At 43.0% G+C, this 20,691-nt stretch overlaps 1 protein-coding gene across 2 annotated transcripts; it reads left to right on the top strand.

Annotated features, from left to right (window-relative positions):
• The first annotated feature begins 10 nt into the window (after positions 1–10).
• On the top strand, positions 11–20,301 carry si:dkey-119f1.1 (Structural maintenance of chromosomes protein 6-like). 2 transcript variants are annotated; one of them, XM_046298644.1, is made up of 27 exons: positions 11–198; positions 630–726; positions 2,884–3,001; positions 3,226–3,331; positions 3,724–3,860; positions 4,082–4,143; positions 4,253–4,333; positions 4,606–4,707; positions 4,961–5,080; positions 5,244–5,342; positions 5,502–5,648; positions 5,896–5,984; positions 6,120–6,284; positions 14,169–14,347; positions 14,560–14,761; positions 14,879–14,993; positions 15,316–15,476; positions 15,631–15,766; positions 15,962–16,042; positions 16,210–16,380; positions 16,609–16,746; positions 16,854–16,999; positions 17,338–17,463; positions 17,729–17,834; positions 18,072–18,224; positions 19,219–19,316; positions 19,732–20,301. In XM_046298644.1, exons 2-27 carry the CDS (start codon positions 643–645, stop codon positions 19,841–19,843), a joined length of 3,234 nt encoding a protein of 1,077 aa, XP_046154600.1. In that variant the 5' UTR covers positions 11–198; positions 630–642; the 3' UTR covers positions 19,844–20,301. The 2 variants fall into 2 exon arrangements, with proteins under 2 accessions (XP_046154600.1, XP_046154599.1); XM_046298643.1 differs by having other exon boundaries at positions 630–768.
• Positions 20,302–20,691: the final 390 nt, after the last annotated feature.

Below are 20,691 nucleotides of genomic sequence, written 5' to 3'. Positions count from 1 at the left end.
CATTTTTTTGACGTTGCGCGCGGAATCCAGTGAACAGCTGAGTGGATAGCGTCACTTTACATACAAGCTGTGTCTTTCGATATCAAGCTACCTCCAAAATTCGCCGATAAGCATTGCATAGCTAGCTACCAAAGTCACTTTTGTGGATATGTTTATTTAAAAACTTTGCCTGCTAATTTACCGACAGAGGTCTTCACGGTAAGAATTTATTTGTTAGTAAACGTTAGCAAGTTAACGTTGCCGGGTTGCTAGTTGGCTAGCTAATTCATAGAGAATGATAGAGGCCTCTAGTGGCCAAAATGCCATTTTAGTATTGGGGCAGCGCCTCCACCATTTTAATGTTGTTAACCGGGTGGGACTTCAACTTTATTGGCTGATCCCTCCTGGTAACCCTTTTGGAGTCATGTCCAATCAGGTTCATCAGGAGGGTTCAGCCAATCGTGAAGAATACAATAATCTACTTTAAATCTCACAAACACAAAGATGAGTCCTCTATCTATCTCTATGAGCTAATATTAGTAACTTACTAGCTAGCTAAGTGTAGCTAACGTTAGCTAGTTAGCAAAGAAGTTCTAGCTAGTTAACTGTTATATTTCTAACGATGGTTTTCTAATGTCTGTGTTATACAGGGTGTCTAAGAAGATGTCTAAGAGGAAGAGCAACTCAATTGGAGAGAGCCCACACAAGAGAGTCAGACCCACAGAGGTTCATGATGAAGATAATGAAGTGGGTCCCAGCCAACCCCCTGTGCCACTAGGATCGCATACGGTATCTAAGTTAGCTACTGTACATTTAATTGATTTGAGACCCTTATAAGAGTAGACTGGAGTTGTCACTGTCAGTCTAGGGTTGTGCTCCTGTGTGGTGTAGTGCCGTTCCTGTACCAAAACAAGGGGCGCTATTTCTTTCCTAAATGTAAAAAATAAAAAAACGAACAAATTTAGGCAGCAGGGATCTTGACCGTCTCAGCTGTAACCAAGAAACTTGACCTTGCCATCTAGCCACTTAGCTAACAAGTTAGCAAACTAAATGCATAGCTGCAGCCCTGATCTGGATAATTTATTTGGCACATCTTAGTTAAATTATAGTTTTTTATTTAACCTTTATTAGTTATAAGCAGTGGCGTTGCACGGTGCCCCAAACTAAAATACCACGGTAAAGTGCATTCGGAAAGTATTTAGACCCCTTGACTTTTTCCACATTTGTTACGTTACAGCCTTATTCTAAAATGGATTAAATGTATTGTTTTCCTCAATCTACACAATACCCCATAATGACAAAGCAAGGACAGGTTTTAGAAATGTATGTTTAAAAAAAAAACAGGAAATGTACATTTACATAAGTATTTAGAACCTTTACTCAGTACTTTGTTGAAGCACCTTTGGCAGCGATTGCAGCCTCGAGTCTTCTTGGGTATGGCGCTGCAAGCTTGGCACACCTGTATTTAGGGAGTTTCTCCCATTCTTCTCTGCAGATCCTCTCAAGCTAAGTCAGTTTGGATGGGGAGCGTCGCCGCAAAGGTCTCCAGAGATGTTTGTTTGTGTTCAAGTCTGGACTCCGGCTGGGCCATTCAAGGACATTCAGAGACTTGTCCCGAAGCCACTCCTGTGTTGTTTAGGCTGTGTGCTTAGGGTCGTTTCTCCTGTTGGAAGGTGAACCTTCGCCCCAGTCTGAGGTCCTGAGCACGGTCAGATTTTCATCAAGGATCTCTCAGTACTTTGCTCTGTTCATCTTTGCCTCGATCTTGAATAGTCTCCCAGTCCCTGCCCCTGAAAAACATTCCCACAGTATGATGCTTCCACCACCATGCTTCACCATAGGGATGGAGCCAGGTTTCCTCCAGACATGATGTTTGGCACTCAGGCCAAAGAGTTCAATCTTGGTTTCATCAGACCAGTGAATCTTGTTTGTCATGGTCAGAAAGTCCTTGGTGCCTTTTGGCAAACTCTAAAGCTGGCTTTCATATGCCTTTTACTGGAGCTCTCTCATAGTGACCAGCGGGTTCTTGGGCACCTCCCTGACCAAGGCCCTTCTCCCCTGTTTGCTCAGTTTTGACAGGTGGCCAGCTCTATGAAGAGTCTTGTTGGTTCCAAACTTCTTCCATTTAAGAATGATGGTCACTGTGTTCTTGGGGACCTTCAATGCTGCATACATTTTTTGGTACCCTTCCCCAGATCTGTGCCTCGACACAATCCCGTCTCAGAGCTCTATGGACAATTCCTTTGACCTCATCGTTTGATTTCTGCTCTGACATGCACAGTCAACTGTGAGACCTTATATAGACAGGTGGGTGCCTTTCCAAATCATGTCCAACCAATTGAATTTACCACAGGTAGACTCCAATCAAGAAATATCTCAAGGATGATCAATGGAAACAGGATGCACCTGAGCTCAATTTCCAGTCTCATAGCAAGGGTTCTGAATACTTATGTAAATAAGGTATTTCTGGGTATTATTTTTAATAAATGTGCAATAATTACAAAACACTGTTTTCGCTTTTTCATTATGGGGTATTGTGTGTAGATTGAGGAATTGTTTTAATTTAATCCCTTTTATAATAGGGCTGGAACATAACAAAAAAGGAGAATGGGTCTGAATACTTTTCGAATGCACTGTATATACTGTATACTGCCCAAGCCTAGTTGTAATTTATTGTTGTGATTTGAAATATGTCAGACAAATTGAGCCTATTTCATTCTCAATTTGGCTGACATATTTCAGTCACAACAGCAGGAGTGACAACACTGACAGTCTGCATAATCTGCTATTATATCTTTTATTAAAAGGGAAATAATCAAAGACCTGATGTAACTGAAACATTACTGTGCCTCCATATTAAAACAGTAGGATTTACTGTTACATCTTTGCTTTGTCTTGTTGCAGACTGTTGGAGAGGTGGGCATAGTGGAGAGCATCTCCCTGAAGAACTTTATGTGCCACTCTCTGCTGGGTCCATTTGCGTTTGGGTCCAATGTCAACTTTGTCGTCGGCAACAATGGAAGTGAGTTCCACCACTACTTCTTCCTGAAAAAAAAAAATATATATATTTAAAAAAATGTTTTTTTACTCTCAAGATGGTTTAATTGTTGACTGATTATAGATTGTTTGTATAGTGTCTCCACCTGTTACTCTATCACATGTTTTTTTCAGTATCGATCCAATGATGCTCTAAGATTTCAGTGCTGTGGTTCTGTGTCTGATATTGTGTTTCTAAACGACGGACAGGTGGAAAGAGTGCTGTCCTCACAGCTCTTATGGTGGGGCTGGGAGGGAAAGCTACAACCACTAACAGAGGGTCCTCCCTGAAGGGATTTGTGAAAGAAGGAGAGAGGTACTCGTGTTCCCTGATTGTATTTGCACACTCCCTTGTCTTTGGGGACTATTTCTGCCTTGAAAGACAGGTTCCAGATGTCTGTTGGAAGCATGGTCACTTACCTCGGGCAGTAAACCTTTGTAAATGGAGATTAGTGTTAACATACATCTGGCATTCCTGCAAGAGTAACTATTATTTCTCTTAGTAATTTCCATACAATAAAACGTGTTGCAAGAGATTCAAGAGTTTGTGACAAACTGTAAATGTCAGTGGCTACAGACGTCCCGCTCCCTAATGTGTTAACTATGCCATCTACCCCATTTTAATAATGCATGTGAAAGTGCCAAGTTTATCCTACTGTCATATTTGAGTAATATTGCAACCCCGTTTGTGTCCCTCTGCTCTCCCAGTTCAGCTGACGTCTCCATAACACTGCGTAACAAGGGCAGGGATGCCTACAAGCCAGAAGTGTTCGGCCAGGCTATCATAGTAGACCTCAAGATAACCCGTGAGGGCATGAGGACCTACAAGCTCAAGAGCAAAGCAGGTAATTCATGTATTAAGAATGTATTAACACTCTGTAAATGGGCCCTTCATTCAAACACGCCTATGGATCTGAGATATGTGCCTGACACTTTAGTGCAAAACACCCTTTAAAATCAATCTACATCGTTTATTCTGGATCTTAACATTAGGCTATATTTCAAAAAGTGATTCACTGAGCAGTAGATGCAGTATGAGCACATAAGAATGTACTTTATCTTGCAGGTCATCTTGTGTCTGCGAAGAAGGATGAACTTTTGGCCATTCTGGATCACTTTAACATCCAGGTACTTCAACTTCTGTTGACCACCTGCAAGACTGTATGAAAAGATTGGAAACACTGTTGCTGTGATAAATAACTATTGATTTATTTTTTATAATCATTATTTTCCAAAGGTGGATAACCCTGTATCTATGCTAACTCAAGAGATGAGCAAGCACTTTCTGCACTCCAAAGGAGAAGGGGATAAGTACAGAGTCAGTTTGATATACTTGAATATTTTCATTTATGAAATTCTGTATTTGGGGAGGACATGGTGTAAATTAAGGTAATAGCTTGCATCTTGCCAGCCTTGGTTGCAGGTATCAAATCTCTGTAATGTCTTATTTCTGCATTCTCAGGAAGTGGTTAAATATCAGTCTGGTTTTCAGTGTCAAATAGCATGAGGGTGAAAGAGCTCAATGTAGGCCTACCTTTTAAGATTGTTCTTACCTTGTTAGTGACTAAGTGTTTTGTTTTTCCTCCTCAGTTCTTTATGAAAGCCACACAGCTTGAGCAGATGAAAGAGGATTACACCTATATCATAACGACTAAAAATGTCACTCTAGACACTGTGGAGAAACACGAGGAGGTACGAATCCACTTGGCATATGTGCGGTGTGTTATGATATCACCCATCCAAAGTCCCTTAAATGCTTTTATCCAATCAGCCATGTGGCATGTAGTTCCATAGTGGGTTTATTTTTTATTATTGAAAGATTACAGGGGCTTATAAAGCTAGAATTCAAGCTCTGATGTGCAAAGTCTTGTCCATGAACAACCAAGAGATCTTAATGGAGTTGTTATAAAGTAGCACTTTTTAAGTGTGAATCATTCTGTTTCAGTGTCTGGAGGGGTTAAAGAGGAAGTACCTGGAGAAAGAGGACCGGGTCAAAAGCCTGGCCTCGCTGGACGACATGCACAGTAAACTGGAGGAGTTGAAGAATCAGATGGCTTGGGCTCTGGTGAGGGGAAGCAGCATACCTTCAAAATATGAATCTAAAAGTGTATTTATATTATTTGTTTATTTATCAGGGGTCATGCACAACAGATATATTGTAGCAGATTTAGCTAACCAGCTAAATACATATTCTGATGTAAAATCTCTTTTGCTCTGTCCTGCGCCAGGTGTCTGAGATGGAGAAAGAGGTGAAGCCCATGAGAGAGAAGCTCCAATCAGAGGAGAGGTCCACCATCAAATATGACCAGAAAGTAGACGAGTGGAAGGTAACTAACATCACCCTCTTATTTTTACAGCCATAAGAATTTGGTGTGTGTTTCCTTCACATTCAGGAAAAATGCAGCTATTACTTAAGTTCAAAGTGACTATTTCCTCTTGCTTGTTATTGCTGACGATTGTTCTTTATGACCTCACTTCCTGTCCAGGCCAAGGTGGTGGAGGCGGAGAAGAAGTACAAGGGTATCCGGGAGCAACTGGAGGCCATCACTGTGAGGGTGCAGCAGCTTGAGCCACAGAGTGCTGAGCTGAAGAACGAGGCTCAGAGCAGAAGCAAGGCCTTCAACACAGCCCAGGTGAGACAACAGTGATGAGTGTTACTATACCCCAGAGTCTTCTAAATACCAGGGGTTTAGCAAGTGACAGAGATAAGGCTTAATATCATTAACCATTACATCTCCATAATCATAACTGCAGCACAATGAAAAACTACAGCTTCCAGCTCAGATCTCAACGCTAAATATATATGTGAGAGCTCGATAACGAGGAGCTCTTTTCTAGTTCACTAGTTGTTGATTCATCTTAGTGGTGTCTCTCTTACAGGCCAGTGTACACAGATTCAAGACTAACCTGAGAGACCTGGAGAAGGACAAGGATCAGCTCTCCAGGAGAATTAATGAACTCAAGTTGAGGTAGTGCCTCGGATCCTTTCCTACCTCTTTTTCAGTTTCAAGATACAACTTTTCTTGTCATGGGAAAAGTCATTGAATGTTTACCACAGACAAACGGGATTTCTTTCCCTTTTTTCTCCTTTCTGCCTCCCACAGTATCAGCCAGACGTCTGGTGCGGAGACCCAGGTGCGTGTTGAGCGCATGGAGAAGCTGCAGACAGACCTGGACACTCTGAACTTCCAGGACTCTACCCTAGGTCAGCAGATGGAACAGTTCCAGCAGGCTGTGTCCCGGGCCAAGGATGAGCTGGAAAAGATGATGTAGGCACTGGAAACTCCATTATATACAGGCCTGTATATAAGACTTGGCTTACAACGCACACACATCATAGGAGTTTGGAGCCATGCCACATGGTTAACAGGGCTTATGAAATACTCTCAGGGTGTTGTCTAATGTAAACGTTATGTGACAGCCATATCAGAAGTAGGAATATTATTTTGTATTTATACAGTTGAAGTCGGAAGTTTACATGCACTTGGGTTGGAGTCATTAAAACTCGTTTTTCAACCACTCCACAAATGTCTTGTTAACAAACTATAGTTTTGGCAAGTTGGTTAGGACATCTACTTTGTGCATGACACAAGTAATCTTTCCAACAATTGTTTACAGACAGATTATTTCACTTATAATTCACTGTATCACAATTCTAGTGGGTCAGAAGTTTACATGCACTAAGTTGACTGTGTCTTTAAACAGCTTGGAAAATTCCAGAAAATTATGTCTTGGCTTTAGAAGCTTCTGACATAATTTGAATCAATTGGAGGTGAGTGAACCTGTGGCTGTATTTCAAGGCCTACCTTCAAAATCATTGGGAACATGGGAAAATCAAAAGACCTCAGGAAAAAAAATTGTAGACCTCCACAGGTCTGGTTCATCCTTGGGATCAATTTCCAAATGCCTGAAGGTACCACGTTCATCTGTACTAACAATAGTACACAAGTATAAACACCATGGGACTACACAACCGTCATATCGCTCAGAAAGGAGATGCGTTCTGTCTCCTAGAGATTAATGTACTTTGGTGCGAAAAGTGCAAATCAATCCCAGAACAACAGCAAAGGACCTTGTGAAGATGCTGGAGGAAACGGGTACAAAGTATCTATATCCACAGTAAAACGAGTTCTATATTGACATAACCTGAAAGGCCGCTCAGCAAGGAAGAAGCAACTGCTCCAAAACCGCCATGAGGAAAGCCAGACTACGGTTTGCAAATCAAATCAAAAATCTATTTTATTTGTCACATGTGCCGAATACAACTGGTGTAGGTAGACCTTACAGTGAAATGCTTACTTACAGGCTCTAACCAATAGTGCAAAAAAGGTATTTGGTGAACAATAGGTAAGTAAAGAAATAAAACAATGGTAAAAAGACAGGCTATATACAGTAGCGAGGCTATAAAAGTAGCAAGGCTACATACAGACACCGGTTAGTCAGGCTGATTGAGGTAGTATGTACATGTAGAAATGGTTAAAGTGACTATGCATATATGATGAACAGAGAGTAGCAGTAGCGTAAAAGAGGGGTTGCCGGGTGGCGGGACACAATTCAGATGTCCCATTTAGCCAATGTGCGGGAGCACTGGTTGGTCGGCCCGAATGAGGTAGTATGTACATGAATGTATAGTTAAAGTGACTTTGCATATATGATAAACAGAGAGTAGCAGCAGCATAAAAAGGGGGATTGGTTGGAGGGAGCACACAATGTAAATAGTCCGGGTAGCCATTTTATTACCTGTTACGGAGTCTTATGGCTTGGAGGTAAAAACTATTGAGTAGCCTTTTTGTCCTATACTTGGCACTCCGGTACCACTTGCCATGCGGTAGTAGAGAGAACAGTCTATGACTGGGGTGGCTGTGGCCTTCCTCTGAGGTCCTGGATGGCAGGCAGCTTAGCCCCAGTGATGTACTGGGCCATACGCACTACCCTCTGTAGTGCCTTGCGATCAGGGGCCGAGCAATTGCCGTACCAGGCATTGATGCAACCAGTCAGGATGCTCTTGATGTTGCAGCTGTTGAACCTCGTGAGGATCTCAGGACCCATGCCAAATCTTTTTAATTTCCTGAGGGGGAATAGGCTTTGTTGTGCCCTCTTCACGACTGTCTTGGCATGTTTGGACCATTCTGGTTTGTTGTTGATGTGGACACCAAGGAACTTGAAGCTCTCAACCTGCTCCACTACAGCCCCGCCGATGACAATGGGGGCGTGCTCGGTCCTTCTTTTCCTGTAGTCCACAATCATCTCCTTAGTCTTGGTTACTTTGAGGGATAGGTTGTTATTCTGGCACCACCTGGCCAGGTCTCTGACCTCCCTATAGGCTGTCTCGTCGTTGTCGGTGATCAGGCCTACCACTGTTGTGTCATCTGCAAACTTAATGATGGTGTTGGAGTCATGCCTGGCCATGCAGTTGTGGGTGAACAGGGAGTACTGGAGGGGGCTGAGCACGCACTCCTGGGGAGCTCTAGTGTTGAGGATCAGCATGGCAGATGTGTTCCTATCTACCCTCACCACCTGTGGGTGGCCCGTCAGGAAGTCCAGGATCTCGTTGAAGAGGGAACTGTTTGGTCCCAGGATCCTTAGCTTAGTGATGAGCTTGGTGTTGGTGTCCTTAGCTTAGTGATGAGCTTGGTACTCTGGTGTTGAACACTGAGCTGTAGTCAATGAGTAGCATTCTCACATAAGTGTTCCTTTTGTCCAGGTGGGAAAGGGCAGTGTGGAGTGCAATAGAGATTGCATCATCTGTGGATCTGTTTGGGCGGTATGCAAATTGGAGTGGGGCTAGGGTTTCTGGGATAATGGTGTTGATGTGAGCCATTACCAACCTTTCAAAGCACTTCATGTCTTCGGACGTGAGTGCTACGGGTTTGTAGTCATTTAGGCAGGTTGCTGTTAGGGTTTGTTTCTTTCGTATCATCATTGGTGAAATTAGCATTATGCCGATATATTTAATTCAATCATTCAAAACCCTTTATTAATGCAAATGCAGACAGAAGTTGACAATCAGGAAGATAGCACGCATGTTTCCGAGTAAGTTCTGCATCAAACAAAAGGTCTCAAGTTGTTTTATTAAACCGAAGTCCCACCTTAGTGATGTCACTGACTACGTCATTACCTTTTTACTCCTGAGACCAAAACCCTGCATCCATAGCTATACAAACATAGTTTCAGTGTTTATCTAAAAGCTAGGCAATAAATGTCCCCTCCCTAAAGTTGATTTATTGTGGAATGTCTAACTAGTCTCTTATCTCCCACACTCCCCTGTAGAGTTTTGTCTCAGTCACACAGACAGAGAGACCGAGAATAACTGTGAAAATTTCTCTTAACTATATAATTAATTTATATATTTTTAATCTATAGTCTAGGACCCTATAAATGTAAGGAGGGAGGGGTCTTATAACCCCTCCCCTTCTATTAATATAACATAAGCATAATCAATTATTCTAATACATCAAACATCTGTACAGCCCCAAATCATGACAGCTAGGTGAATCCTGACATTGCCTTTGTGTTCTTGGGCACAGGGACTATGGTAGTCTGCTTGAAACATGTTGATATTACAGACTCAATCAGGGACATGTTGAAAATGTCAGTGAAGACACCTGCCAGTTGGTCAGCACATACAACTGCATATGGGGACAAAGATTGTACTTTTTGGAGAAGTGTCCTCTGGTCTGATGAAACAAAAATAGAACTGTTTGGCCATAATGACCATTGTTATGAACACCATCCCAACCGTGAAGCACGGTGGTGGCAGCATCATGTCGTGGGGGTGCTTTGCTGCAGGAGGTACTGGTGCACTTCACAAAATAGATGGCATCAAGAGGTAGGAAAATGATGTGGATATATTGAAGCAAAATCTCAAGACATCAATCAGCAAGTTAAAGCTTGGTCGCAAATGGGTCTTCTAAATAGACAATGACACACAGCATACTTCCAAAGCTGTGGCAAAATAGCTTAAGTCAACAAAGTCACGGTATTGGAGTGGCCATCACAAAGCCCTGACCTCAAGCCTATAGACAATTTGTGGGCAGAACAGAAAAAGTGTGTGCGAGCAAGGAGGCCTACAAACCTGACTCGGTTATACCAGCTCTGTCAGGAGGAATGGGACAAAATTCACCCAACTTATTGTGGGAAGCTTGTGGAAGGCTTCCCAAAAATGTTGACCCAAGTCAAACCATTTAAAGGCAATGCTACCAAATACTAATTGAGTGTATTTAAACTTCTGACCCACTGGGAATGTGATGAAAGAAATAAAAGCTGAAATAAGTGATTCCCTCTCCTAATTTTCTGACATTTTGCATTCTTAAAATAAAATGGTGATCCTAACTGACATAAGACAGGCCTTTTTTACTAGGATTAAATCTCAGGAATTGTGAAACTGAGTTTAAATGTATTTAGCTAAGGTGTATGTAAACTTCCGACTTCAACTGTATATATAGTACCAGTTAACAGTTTGGACAAACCTACTCATTCAAGGGTTTTCTTTATTTTGACTATTTTCTACATTGTAGAATAATAGTGAAGACATCAAGACGATGAAACAACAGATATGGGATCATGTAATAACCACAAGTGTTAAACAAATCAAAATATACAGTGCCTTGCGAAAGTATTCGGCCCCCTTGAACTTTGCGACCTTTTGCCACATTTCAGGCTTCAAACATAAAGATATAAAACTGTATTTTTTTGTGAAGAATCAACAACAAGTGGGACACAATCATGAAGTGGAACGGCATTTATTGGATATTTCAAACTTTTTTAACAAATCAAAAACTGAAAAATTGGCCGTGCAAAATTATTCAGCCCCCTTAAGTTAATACATTTAACATTTACATTTAAGTCATTTAGCAGACGCTCTTATCCAGAGCGACTTACAAATTGGTGCATTCACCTTATGACATCCAGTGGAACAGTCACTTTACAATAGTGCATCTAAAACTTAAGGGGGGGTGAGAGGGATTACTTATCCTATCCTAGGTATTCCTTAAAGAGGTGGGGTTTCAGGTGTCTCCGGAAGGTGGTGATTGACTCCGCTGTCCTGGCGTCGTGAGGGAGTTTGTTCCGCCATTGAGGGGCCAGGGCAGCGAACAGTTTTGACTGGGCTGAGCGGGAGCTGTACTTCCTCAGTGGTAGGGAGGCGAGCAGGCCAGAGGTGGATGAACGAAGTGCCCTTGTTTGGGTGTAGGGCCTGATCAGAGCCTGGAGGTACTGAGGTGCCGTTCCCCTCACAGCTCCGTAATAATACTTTGTAGCGCCACCTTTTGCTGCGATTACGGCTGTAAGTCGCTTGGGGTATGTCTCTATCAGTTTTGCACATCGAGAGACTGATGCGAGAGACTGAAATTTGTTCCCATTCCTCCTTGCAAAACAGCTCGAGCTCAGTGAGGTTGGACGGAGAGCATTTGTGAACAGCAGTTTTCAGTTCTTTCCACAGATTCTCGATTGGATTCAGGTCTGGACTTTGATTTGGCCATTCTAACACCTGGATATGTTTATTTTTGAACCATTCCATTGTAGATTCTGCTTTATGTTTTGGGTCATTGTCTTGTTTGAAGACAAATCTCCGTCCCAGTCTCAGGTGTTTTGCAGACTCCATCAGGTTTTATTCCAGAATGGTCCTGTATTTGGCTCCATCCATCTTCCCATCAATTTTAACCATCTTCCCTGCCCCTGCTGAAGAAAAGCAGGCCCAAACCATGATGCTGCCACCACCATGTTTGACAGTGGGGATGGTGTGTTCAGGGTGATGAGCTGTGTTGCTTTTACGCCAAACATAACGTTTTGCATTGTTGCCAAAAAGTTCCATTTTGGTTTCATCTGACCAGAGCACCTTCTTCCACATGTTTGGTGGTCTCCCAGGTGGCTTGTGGCAAACTTTAAACAAAACTTTTTATTGACATCTTTAAGAAATGGCTTTCTTCTTGTCACTCTTCCATAAAGGCCAGATTTGTGCAATATACGACTGATTGTTGTCCTATGGACAGAGTCTCCCACCTCAGCTGTAGATCTCTGCAGTTCATCCAGAGTGATCATGGGCCTCTTGGCTGCATCTCTGATCAGTCTTCTCCTTGTATGAGCTGAAAGTTTAGAGGGATGGCCAGGTCTTGGTAGACTTGCAGTGGTCTGATACTCCTTCCATTTCAATATTATCGCTTGCACAGTGCTCCTTGGGATGTTTAAAGCTTGGGAAATCTTTTTGTATCCAAATCCGTCTTTAAACTTCTTCACAACAGTATCTCGGACCTGCCTGGTGTGTTCCTTGTTCTTCATGATGCTCTCTGCGCTTTTAACGGACCTCTGAGACTATCACAGTGCAGGTGCATTTATACGGAGACTTGATTACACACAGGTGGATTGTATTTATCATCATTAGTCATTTAGGTCAACATTGGATCATTCAGAGATCATCACTGAACTTCTGGAGAGAGTTTGCTGCACTGAAAGTAAAGGGGCTGAATAATTTTGCACGCCCAATTTTTCCGTTTTTGATTTGTTTAAAAAATTTGAAATATTCAATAAATGTCGTTCCACTTCATGATTGTGTCCCACTTGTTGTTGATTCTTCACAAAAAAATACAGTTTTATATCTTTGTTTGAAGCCTGAAATGTGGCAAAAGGTCGCAAAGTTCAAGGGGGCCAAATACTTTCGCAAGGCACTGTATGTTATATTGGATATTCTTCAAAGTAGCCACCCTTTGCCTTAATGAAAGCTTTGCACACTCTTGGCATTCTCTCAACCAGCATCATGAGGCTTGCTTTTCCAACAGTCTTGAATGAGTTCCCACATATGTTGAGCACTTGTTGGCTGCTTTTCTTTCACTCTGCGGTCCAACTCATCCCAAACCATCTCAGTTGGTTTGAGGTCAGGTGATTGTGTAGGCCAGGTCATCTGATGCAGCTCTACATCACTCTCCTTGGTCAAATAGCCCATACACAGACTGGAGGTGTGTTTGGGGTCATTGTCCTGTTGAAAAACAAATGATGGTCCCACTAAGCGTAAACCATATGGGATGGCGTATCGCTGCAGAATGCTGTGGTAGCCATGTTGGTTAAGTGTGCCATGAACTCAAAATAAATCACTGACAGTATCACCAGCAAAGCACCATCACACCACCACCTCCATGCTTCACAGTGGGAACCACACATGCCGAGATCATCCGTTCACCTACTCTGTGTCTCACAAAAACACGGCGGTTGGAACCAAAAATCTCACATTTGGACTCATCAGACCAAATGACAGATTTCCACCGGTCTAATGTCCATTGCTCATGTTTCTTGGCCTAAGCAAGTCTCTTCTTCTTATTGGTGTCCTTTAGTAGTGGTTTCTTTGCAGCAATTTGACCATGAAGGCCTGGTTCACGCAGTCTCCTCTGAAGAGTTGATGTTGAGATGTATGAAGTATTTATTTGGGCTGCAATTTCTGAGGCTGGTAACTAATGAACTTATCCTCTGCAGCAGAGGTAACTCTAGGTCTTCCTTTCCTGTGGCGGTCCTCATGAGAGCCAGTTTCATCATAGCGCTTGATGGTTTTTGCGACTGCACTTGAAGAAACGTTCAAAGTTCTTAAAATGTTCCTAATTGACTGACCTTCATGTCTTAAAGTAATGGTGAACTGTTGTTTCTCTTTGCTTATTTGTGCTGTAATATGGATTTAGCCCTATTTGGTAAAAGACCATCTTCTGTATACCACCCCTACCTTGTTACAACACAACTGATTGGCTCAAACGCATTACAAAGGAAATAAATTACACAAATGAACTTTTAACAAGGCACAGCTGTTAATTGAAATGTATTCCAGATGAAATATAAGATTAGATTTTTTTTTAACACTTTTTTTTTGTTACTATATGATTCCATATGTGTTATTTCATAGTTTTGATGTCGGTTGCTGGACAGAATCCCCTAACTGACAAGGTAAAATTTGTCGTTCTGCCCCTGAGCAAAGCATTTAACCCACTGTTCCCCGGGTGCCGAAGACGTGGATGTCGATTTAAGGAAGCCCTCTGCACCGCTCTGATTCAGAGAGGTTGGGTTAATTGTGGAAGACAATTCTACGATGTAGAAAATAGTCTAAATAAATTTGAAAAATTGTGTGTGTGTGTGTGTGTGTGTGTGTGTGTGTATATAACCCTGTGTGTGTTTCTCAGGCGAGAGGAGGAGGATCTGAAGAGGTCTATGGAGGCCATCAGGAGGAAGTTGCAGACCATGGAGGGCAGCCGCTCCGACCGCCTGCGCCGCTTCGGGGAGAAGATGCCCGCGCTGCTCTCCGCCATCGAGGACGCCGACAGGAAGGGCCAGTTCAGGAAGAAACCAGTGGGGCCGCTGGGTAAGGTGTGTGTGTGTGTGTGTGTGTGTGTGTGTGTGTGTGTGTGTGTGTGTGTGTGTGTGTGTGTGTGTGTGTGTATTTCCATGCAAGCGAAAACTCTTATCTTACGCTTCATTATTCTTTCTGGATGTTATGCTTATTTGTGTAACCTTGTCATTGGTTAAAATAAAGCTCTTTCCAATGTCCTCTCTCTCCCGTTGTGCCCCATGCAGGGTACTGTATCCGTCTGAAGGACCATGAGCAGGCCCTGGCCGTGGAGAAATGTCTTGGGAGCCTGATGGTGGCCTTCACCTGTGACAACCACGAGGATGAGAAGTTGCTGCAGGGCCTTATGAGAGGGTACTACCAGGGGGGTAGGAGACCCCAGATCATCACCTGCCAGTTCTTCAACAGGGTCCATGACACCAGTAGGCGGTATGGCTGTTGGCTACCTACCACACCTGGTTTCAGGCTAGCTAGGCTTATTTGTACCTCTAAAGGTTAATTTTGTTCTCTGTAATCAACATGTTTTCTGTCGTGTGTGTGTGTCAGGGCTGTGAACCACCCTGACTACCCGTCAGTCCTACAGTCTCTGGAGATCGAGGACCCAGTGGTTGCCAACTGCCTCATCGACCAGAGGGGCATAGAGACCATTCTGCTCATCAAGGTAGGGCCATGGAATCTACTGCCACCATAGTTAGTTCACTCAAATGTCATGATGTCACCTTGGATTGCCCAGTAGTGACTGCAATTATGATTTTGTTTTCAGTGTCGCCGTCTTTAAGGGAGAGTTCGCTCTTTTAAAGTTTGAGCCGATAATAAGCTAAAACTTTAAATACTTGAACTATCCCCATGTAACAACTGATTTGCATGCTAAAAACAACATGAATGAACTTCAAGCCACTTCCTGTAGAAAACAGTAGCCTTTAGGACAGAAGGGAGAAAGGTTCCATTTCTGTGGTTCTAACCCCTCTGTCTGTACCATGTAGAGTCCTGCAGAGGCCCGCAGAGTGATGCAGGGCAGGCAGCCCCCTAGAAACTGCTACCAGGCCTTCACCAAGGAGGGAGACCAGTGCTACAACAACCGCTACTACTCCAACGACCAGAGGAGGTGTGACTACCTTAGCAGAGACGTAGAGGAGGAGATCAGGTAATGTGTGTGTGTGTGTGTGTGTGTGTGTGTGTGTGACGTCCATTTGTTTTGAAAAGGTTTCTGCTGCTCTGTTCTTCTGAATCAATTTAATTAAATGGTTTACCTTTCTCCCTCTACCCCTTCTCTCAATATCTCCATGTATCTCACTCAGGCAGTTGCAGGAAGAGATGCGGAACAAGGAGGCCCACTTGGATCGGTTCAGCCAGCAGAAGCAGAGGGTGGAGGAGGACATCAGAAACAACAACAGTCTCCTGAAGAGGGCATACGACGACAGGAAGAGGGCCAAGGTAACGCACACGCACTTCTTAAGATATTAGTATCTTGCTCAAGCTGGCCTTTGTGACAAAACAGCATCTCTCTCCAGAGCCATACCATGGATCCAACTAGAAATTATTTTGGAGAGCACAATGGTTCACCTCTGATTAGTCTAGATGTCGAGTTACTACGTCACAACTCTCCTATCCCCTTGTTCTCTCCTCCAGGATAAGTTCAGGAGGCTGCAGCAGGAGATCAGTGACCTGCAGAACGTGGAGGAACCCCAGTCTGAGGACCTCAAGCCTCTGGTGGGTACACACATCTAGGCACAGGGACAATATTTTAACATTTCGTTTTAGCTAATGTCGTTCATGAACATCTCTTTCCCTTGTTCTCTCTTTTGCATTCCAACTGATATGATATACACAAACTGATGCACTCACATTCCACGACATACACACACTCTGGCCTTCAGGAGGAGGAGCTGGAGGAGATCAACAATAAGATTTCAGCAGGTCGTTCGGAGAGCGAGGAGGCCCGTAGAAAGATGGCCCAGCTGAAGGCTTCCTGGGAGGAGGTGGAGCAGATGTACCGCCAGCACAAAGACTCCATCAGCACTGTGGCCGAGGAGGCCGAACCCATCAAGGTCAGTCACATCAATATGGACTTCAATTTCTATTAACACGGAGGGAAGTTTGGTGTGCAAACCAGGAATGAACCAGGAGAGTGAAAAGGACTTAGAATAGTGATAACCCATGTCCTAATTTTGTTCCATACAGGGTCTCCATAGACATAATCAATCACACACAGATTAAACAGAAAAGGTCAAGCCAATAGATGGCGATACATCTCTCCTTCCCCCTTGTTTTCTCAGGAGGAGCTGAGTAAGAGCGACCAGGATGTGGAGAAGAGCAAGCACCATAAGAAACACTACGAGGACAAACGCAAGGTCCACATCAACACCATACAGGCCCTGAAGGCCAGCCTGGATCTCAAGGAGCAGGAGCTCACGGTATGTCTAGATATAATCAGGGCCATCTTCTGTGTATGTTGTCCCTTACTTCCTGTGTGTCCCTGCTTAATGTGTGTGTTCTTTGTCTTAACCCTCCTGTGTCCCAGGCTTCTGTAGTGAAGGCCACAGAGATCTGTCCAGAGCGGTCTGAGGTGCGCCGGACAGCCAGGAGTCTGGACAGCGAGATCAGCCGTCTGAAGCTGAAGATCAGCACCCAACAGGACCAGCAGGGCGACCGCGAAGAGGTCATCAGGTAACCTCCACCACCCCTAACCTCTGACCCTTCACCCCACACAAACGATTAAGGGATGTTTCACTCAAAATACAACCAGATTTATTTTTTCCCCCACTTGCCTTGGTTTTAGTTGATTCCCTAAGAGTTCTTGGATGTATATTTTGGTTACTTTGGTATTGTTATATAGGGTGTTATATAGTGTGTTATATGTTGTTAAATATAGTTATATAGTATGTTATATAGTATGTTTTGACAGTGTTTCCATATAATAGGGCTGTCCATATGAAAATGACTAATGGGTAAACTAAGGGCAGAAGGTAAATGTTGCTTGCCTTCCTCCCTCTTCTCCCATCCAGGCAATACCAAGAGGCCCTTGAGAACTACAGTAACATTAACCAGCAGGTGAAGTGCCTCAAGCGCTTCATCCAGGTCCTGTGTAAGATCATGGACGATAGACACCGAGTCTACACAGAGCTGAGGAGGTAGCTGGATTCACCATTTACTTCCTGTCTGTAAATAGAATATCAGCTCTGTTATGTGACACCACTCACGGTCTCATAAGAGATCACAGAACAGCTGAATGGTACTGCTAGCATCAACGGCTGTTATAGAGCTATGCAAAATAGTTATTGAATGACTGAAGGGAGGCCATCTCAATCTATCGATGTGGTGTTAGATTTAGCGGAAAAGCAAAGCTGTGGATTTGCTTTTAAATAGTTTTCCTTCCCACTATGTATCTCTTTTTAGGTTTCTCTCAGTGCGTTGCAAGATGTACTTTGACTCCATGCTGTCACAGAGAGGCTATATAGGGAAGATGATGTTCGAGCACAAGAACGAAACCCTATCCATCTCAGTAAGAATACACTACAGTTTTAATGCACAGAAATACCTTTTCACATGTACCCTTCTTGAATGCAAAAGCAGTTATAGGTTATTAAAAAAACTATGTATGCCTAATAATCAAGTTACCCTCACATTCCCCTGCTCCACCACCCTTTCCCATTTGTCAATGTCTTTCTTTTACTCTTCTCTTTCTGCATCCTTCTTTGTCTCTACCCATCTTCTCCCTCATCTTCCCTCCCTCTCTCAGGTCCAGCCAGGTGTGGGGGATAAGGCTGCTCTGAGTGACATGCGCTCTCTGTCTGGAGGAGAGCGCTCGTTCTCCACTGTCTGTTTCGTTCTCTCTCTCTGGGCCATCGCTGAGGCCCCCTTCCGAGCCCTCGATGAGTTTGACGTCTACATGGTAATGCCGCCATATCAGAAGGATGGATGAATGACTTAACCATTTTAAAATGGATATTAAAGGGATACTTCAGGATTTAGTCCATTAAGCATTTATTCCTACTGTTAGGTTCTGAACAAAGTCTAAACTCAAACGGACAACTAGGAAAAGCTCAAACCAAGTTTATTCAACCCACTGAGTTCTTCATCTGCAAAACACAACATACAAGTCACACAAGTATATATTTATAACTGTTGACTAGAAGTCACCCCTTGTATGTCTAAGATAAGCAATTCATCCCTGTTCCTTCGGGATGATCTCTGGCCCCCCTCCCAAAGGTTTCTTCTCTCTTCAACTGTTGACCTTATCTCGAGTTGAGTTCCACATCCCTCCTTGACCTAGTTCTACAGCAGCTGGCCTGTATTATCAGGAACTGAGGCTAGACTGATGCTCATTATTAATATTCAGCAACAACATGTTTGAACAGAGAAACTTTCTCTCCTTCCCTTTGTCTCACTCAGTAACTTTCCATACACACAGTACCTATTCACCTTTCATTGACCCCTTACATATACATGTTAAGTGATCAGTCCGTTCTAATATAGTAACAGGAATAAGTATATTTCAAGATAGAATCCAACACTACTTACCCAAAGTCAGACAAACTGATGGATGCCATTTTTATGTCCCTGCGTGGAGTTTGAAGGAAGTTGAAGGTAGCATATCATTAGCATAAAAATGGTATTCATATGTTAGTCTGACTCTGGGTAAGTAGAAAAAAAGGCTTGCCGGCAATTGCCTGAATCCCGAAGTATCCCTTTGAGTTGCTTCATTCAATGAAATACATTTCAAATATTAACTTACTTTTAATCTAAGCGCAGGTGTCTTCTGAAGCCTACACTGTGAGGATGGCTAAGATTGACACATTGTTCTTCATATTTTTGCTCTGTTATTTCAGTCAGTCGTTCTGTTCTGTTGAGACACTGTCTGTCAATAAATGTAACTGTCTTCTTAGGACATGGTGAACCGAAGGATATCCATGGACATGATGTTGAAAATCGCTTCTAGCCAACGTTACCGACAGTTCATATTCCTCACCCCACAGAGCATGAGGTATTGTAGCCTTCCATCACCATCCTGTGTACTAACATTAAGCATCTCTGTTAAGCATGCTTATTGGCTGACAGCCGTGGTATTTCAGACCGTATACCACAGGTATGACTAAACATTTATTTTTACTGCTCTAATTATGTTGGTAACAAGTTTATAATAGCAATAACGCACATCAGGGGTTTGTGGAATATTGCCAATATACCACATCTAAGGGCTGTATCCGGGCACTCCGCGTTGAGTCGTGCATAAGAACAGCCCTTTGCATTGGTATATTGGCCATGTACCACACCCCCCTGGGCCTTATTGCTTAATCTATATCATGGCTTTGCCTAATTATCTCTCATTTGCATATTCAGTTTATCAAAAATAGTGTACTTAAAATAAATGTCTTGGTTGGTGGTTGTGTTCCCTATAGCTCTCTCCCAGTCAACAACCTGATCCGGATCCTGCGTCTGAAAGACCCAGACCGTGGCCAGACTGCTCTTCCCTTTGGACAGAGGAATGAGGAAGAGGAAGAGGAGGAGTGAGAGAGGTCAACCTGAGACTGTTTTACAAAGTCCTCACTAAATGATGTGGATGTGTTTGTGATTCACATTTCTTCTAAGTTAAGTGTTTTGTTATTGTTAAAATTCTAGACACAAAAATAATGACCTAGTTTGCATTTATTTATGCTGCTATTGCTAAAGTTAAAGTGTTTCAATGTTTTACCAAACACTATTTCTGTAAATGCTTTTTCTTTTCTAACTTTGTACCGACTTAATTTTGTTACCAGGAATAGCACATTTTGATACACTTTGTATTCCAAGACAGAGATTTGAGAAGTCTTTAATTAGCTTTTCCAGTGATTAACAGAAGCTCAACCTGTTATATTTGTGCAGATTTTATTGTTAGAACAATTGTCATGTTTGCTAAATTGTTTCAGTCGATCGTTCTGTTTCTGCAGACAATTTAACAAAATAAAATGATACTTTGTTAGGATTTGAAATTAACTTATCATTGTCTAGATAAGTTTGATACATTTATATCCATTGCTTGTGTAACAGTATAATTTTAAACCGTCCCCTCGCCCATACCCGGGCGCGAACCAGGGACCTTCTGCACACAACGACAACAGTCACCCTCGAAGCATCGTTACCCATCGCTCCACAAAGGCCGCGGCCCTTGCAGAGCAAGGGGAACTACTACTTCAAGGTCTCAGAGCAAGTGACGTAACCGATTGGAACGCTATTTGGCGCACACCGCTAACTAAGCTAGCCGTTTCACATCCGTTACACTCACCCCCCTTTTGACCTTCCTCCTTTTTCCGCAGCAACCAGTAATCCGGGTCAACAGCATCAATGTAACAGTATAATTTTAAACCGTCCCCTCGCCCATA

This window comes from Oncorhynchus gorbuscha, linkage group LG14 (genome assembly GCF_021184085.1).
Source record: "Oncorhynchus gorbuscha isolate QuinsamMale2020 ecotype Even-year linkage group LG14, OgorEven_v1.0, whole genome shotgun sequence".
Classification (NCBI taxonomy): domain Eukaryota; kingdom Metazoa; phylum Chordata; class Actinopteri; order Salmoniformes; family Salmonidae; genus Oncorhynchus; species Oncorhynchus gorbuscha.
Note: the sequence above shows the minus strand (reverse complement) of the source record. Positions and strands in the feature narration are given on the sequence as shown.

Excerpts from the sequence above, each read along its gene's own strand:
- si:dkey-119f1.1 (XM_046298643.1), top strand. The coding sequence starts at position 643 with ATGTCTAAGAGGAAGAGCAACTCAATTGGAGAGAGCCCACACAAGAGA. Across the intron at positions 14,348-14,559 it reads GAAACCAGTGGGGCCGCTGG|GGTACTGTATCCGTCTGAAG; the intron begins GTAAGGTGTGTG and ends TGCCCCATGCAG. Across the intron at positions 16,747-16,853 it reads TCAAGGAGCAGGAGCTCACG|GCTTCTGTAGTGAAGGCCAC; the intron begins GTATGTCTAGAT and ends CCTGTGTCCCAG.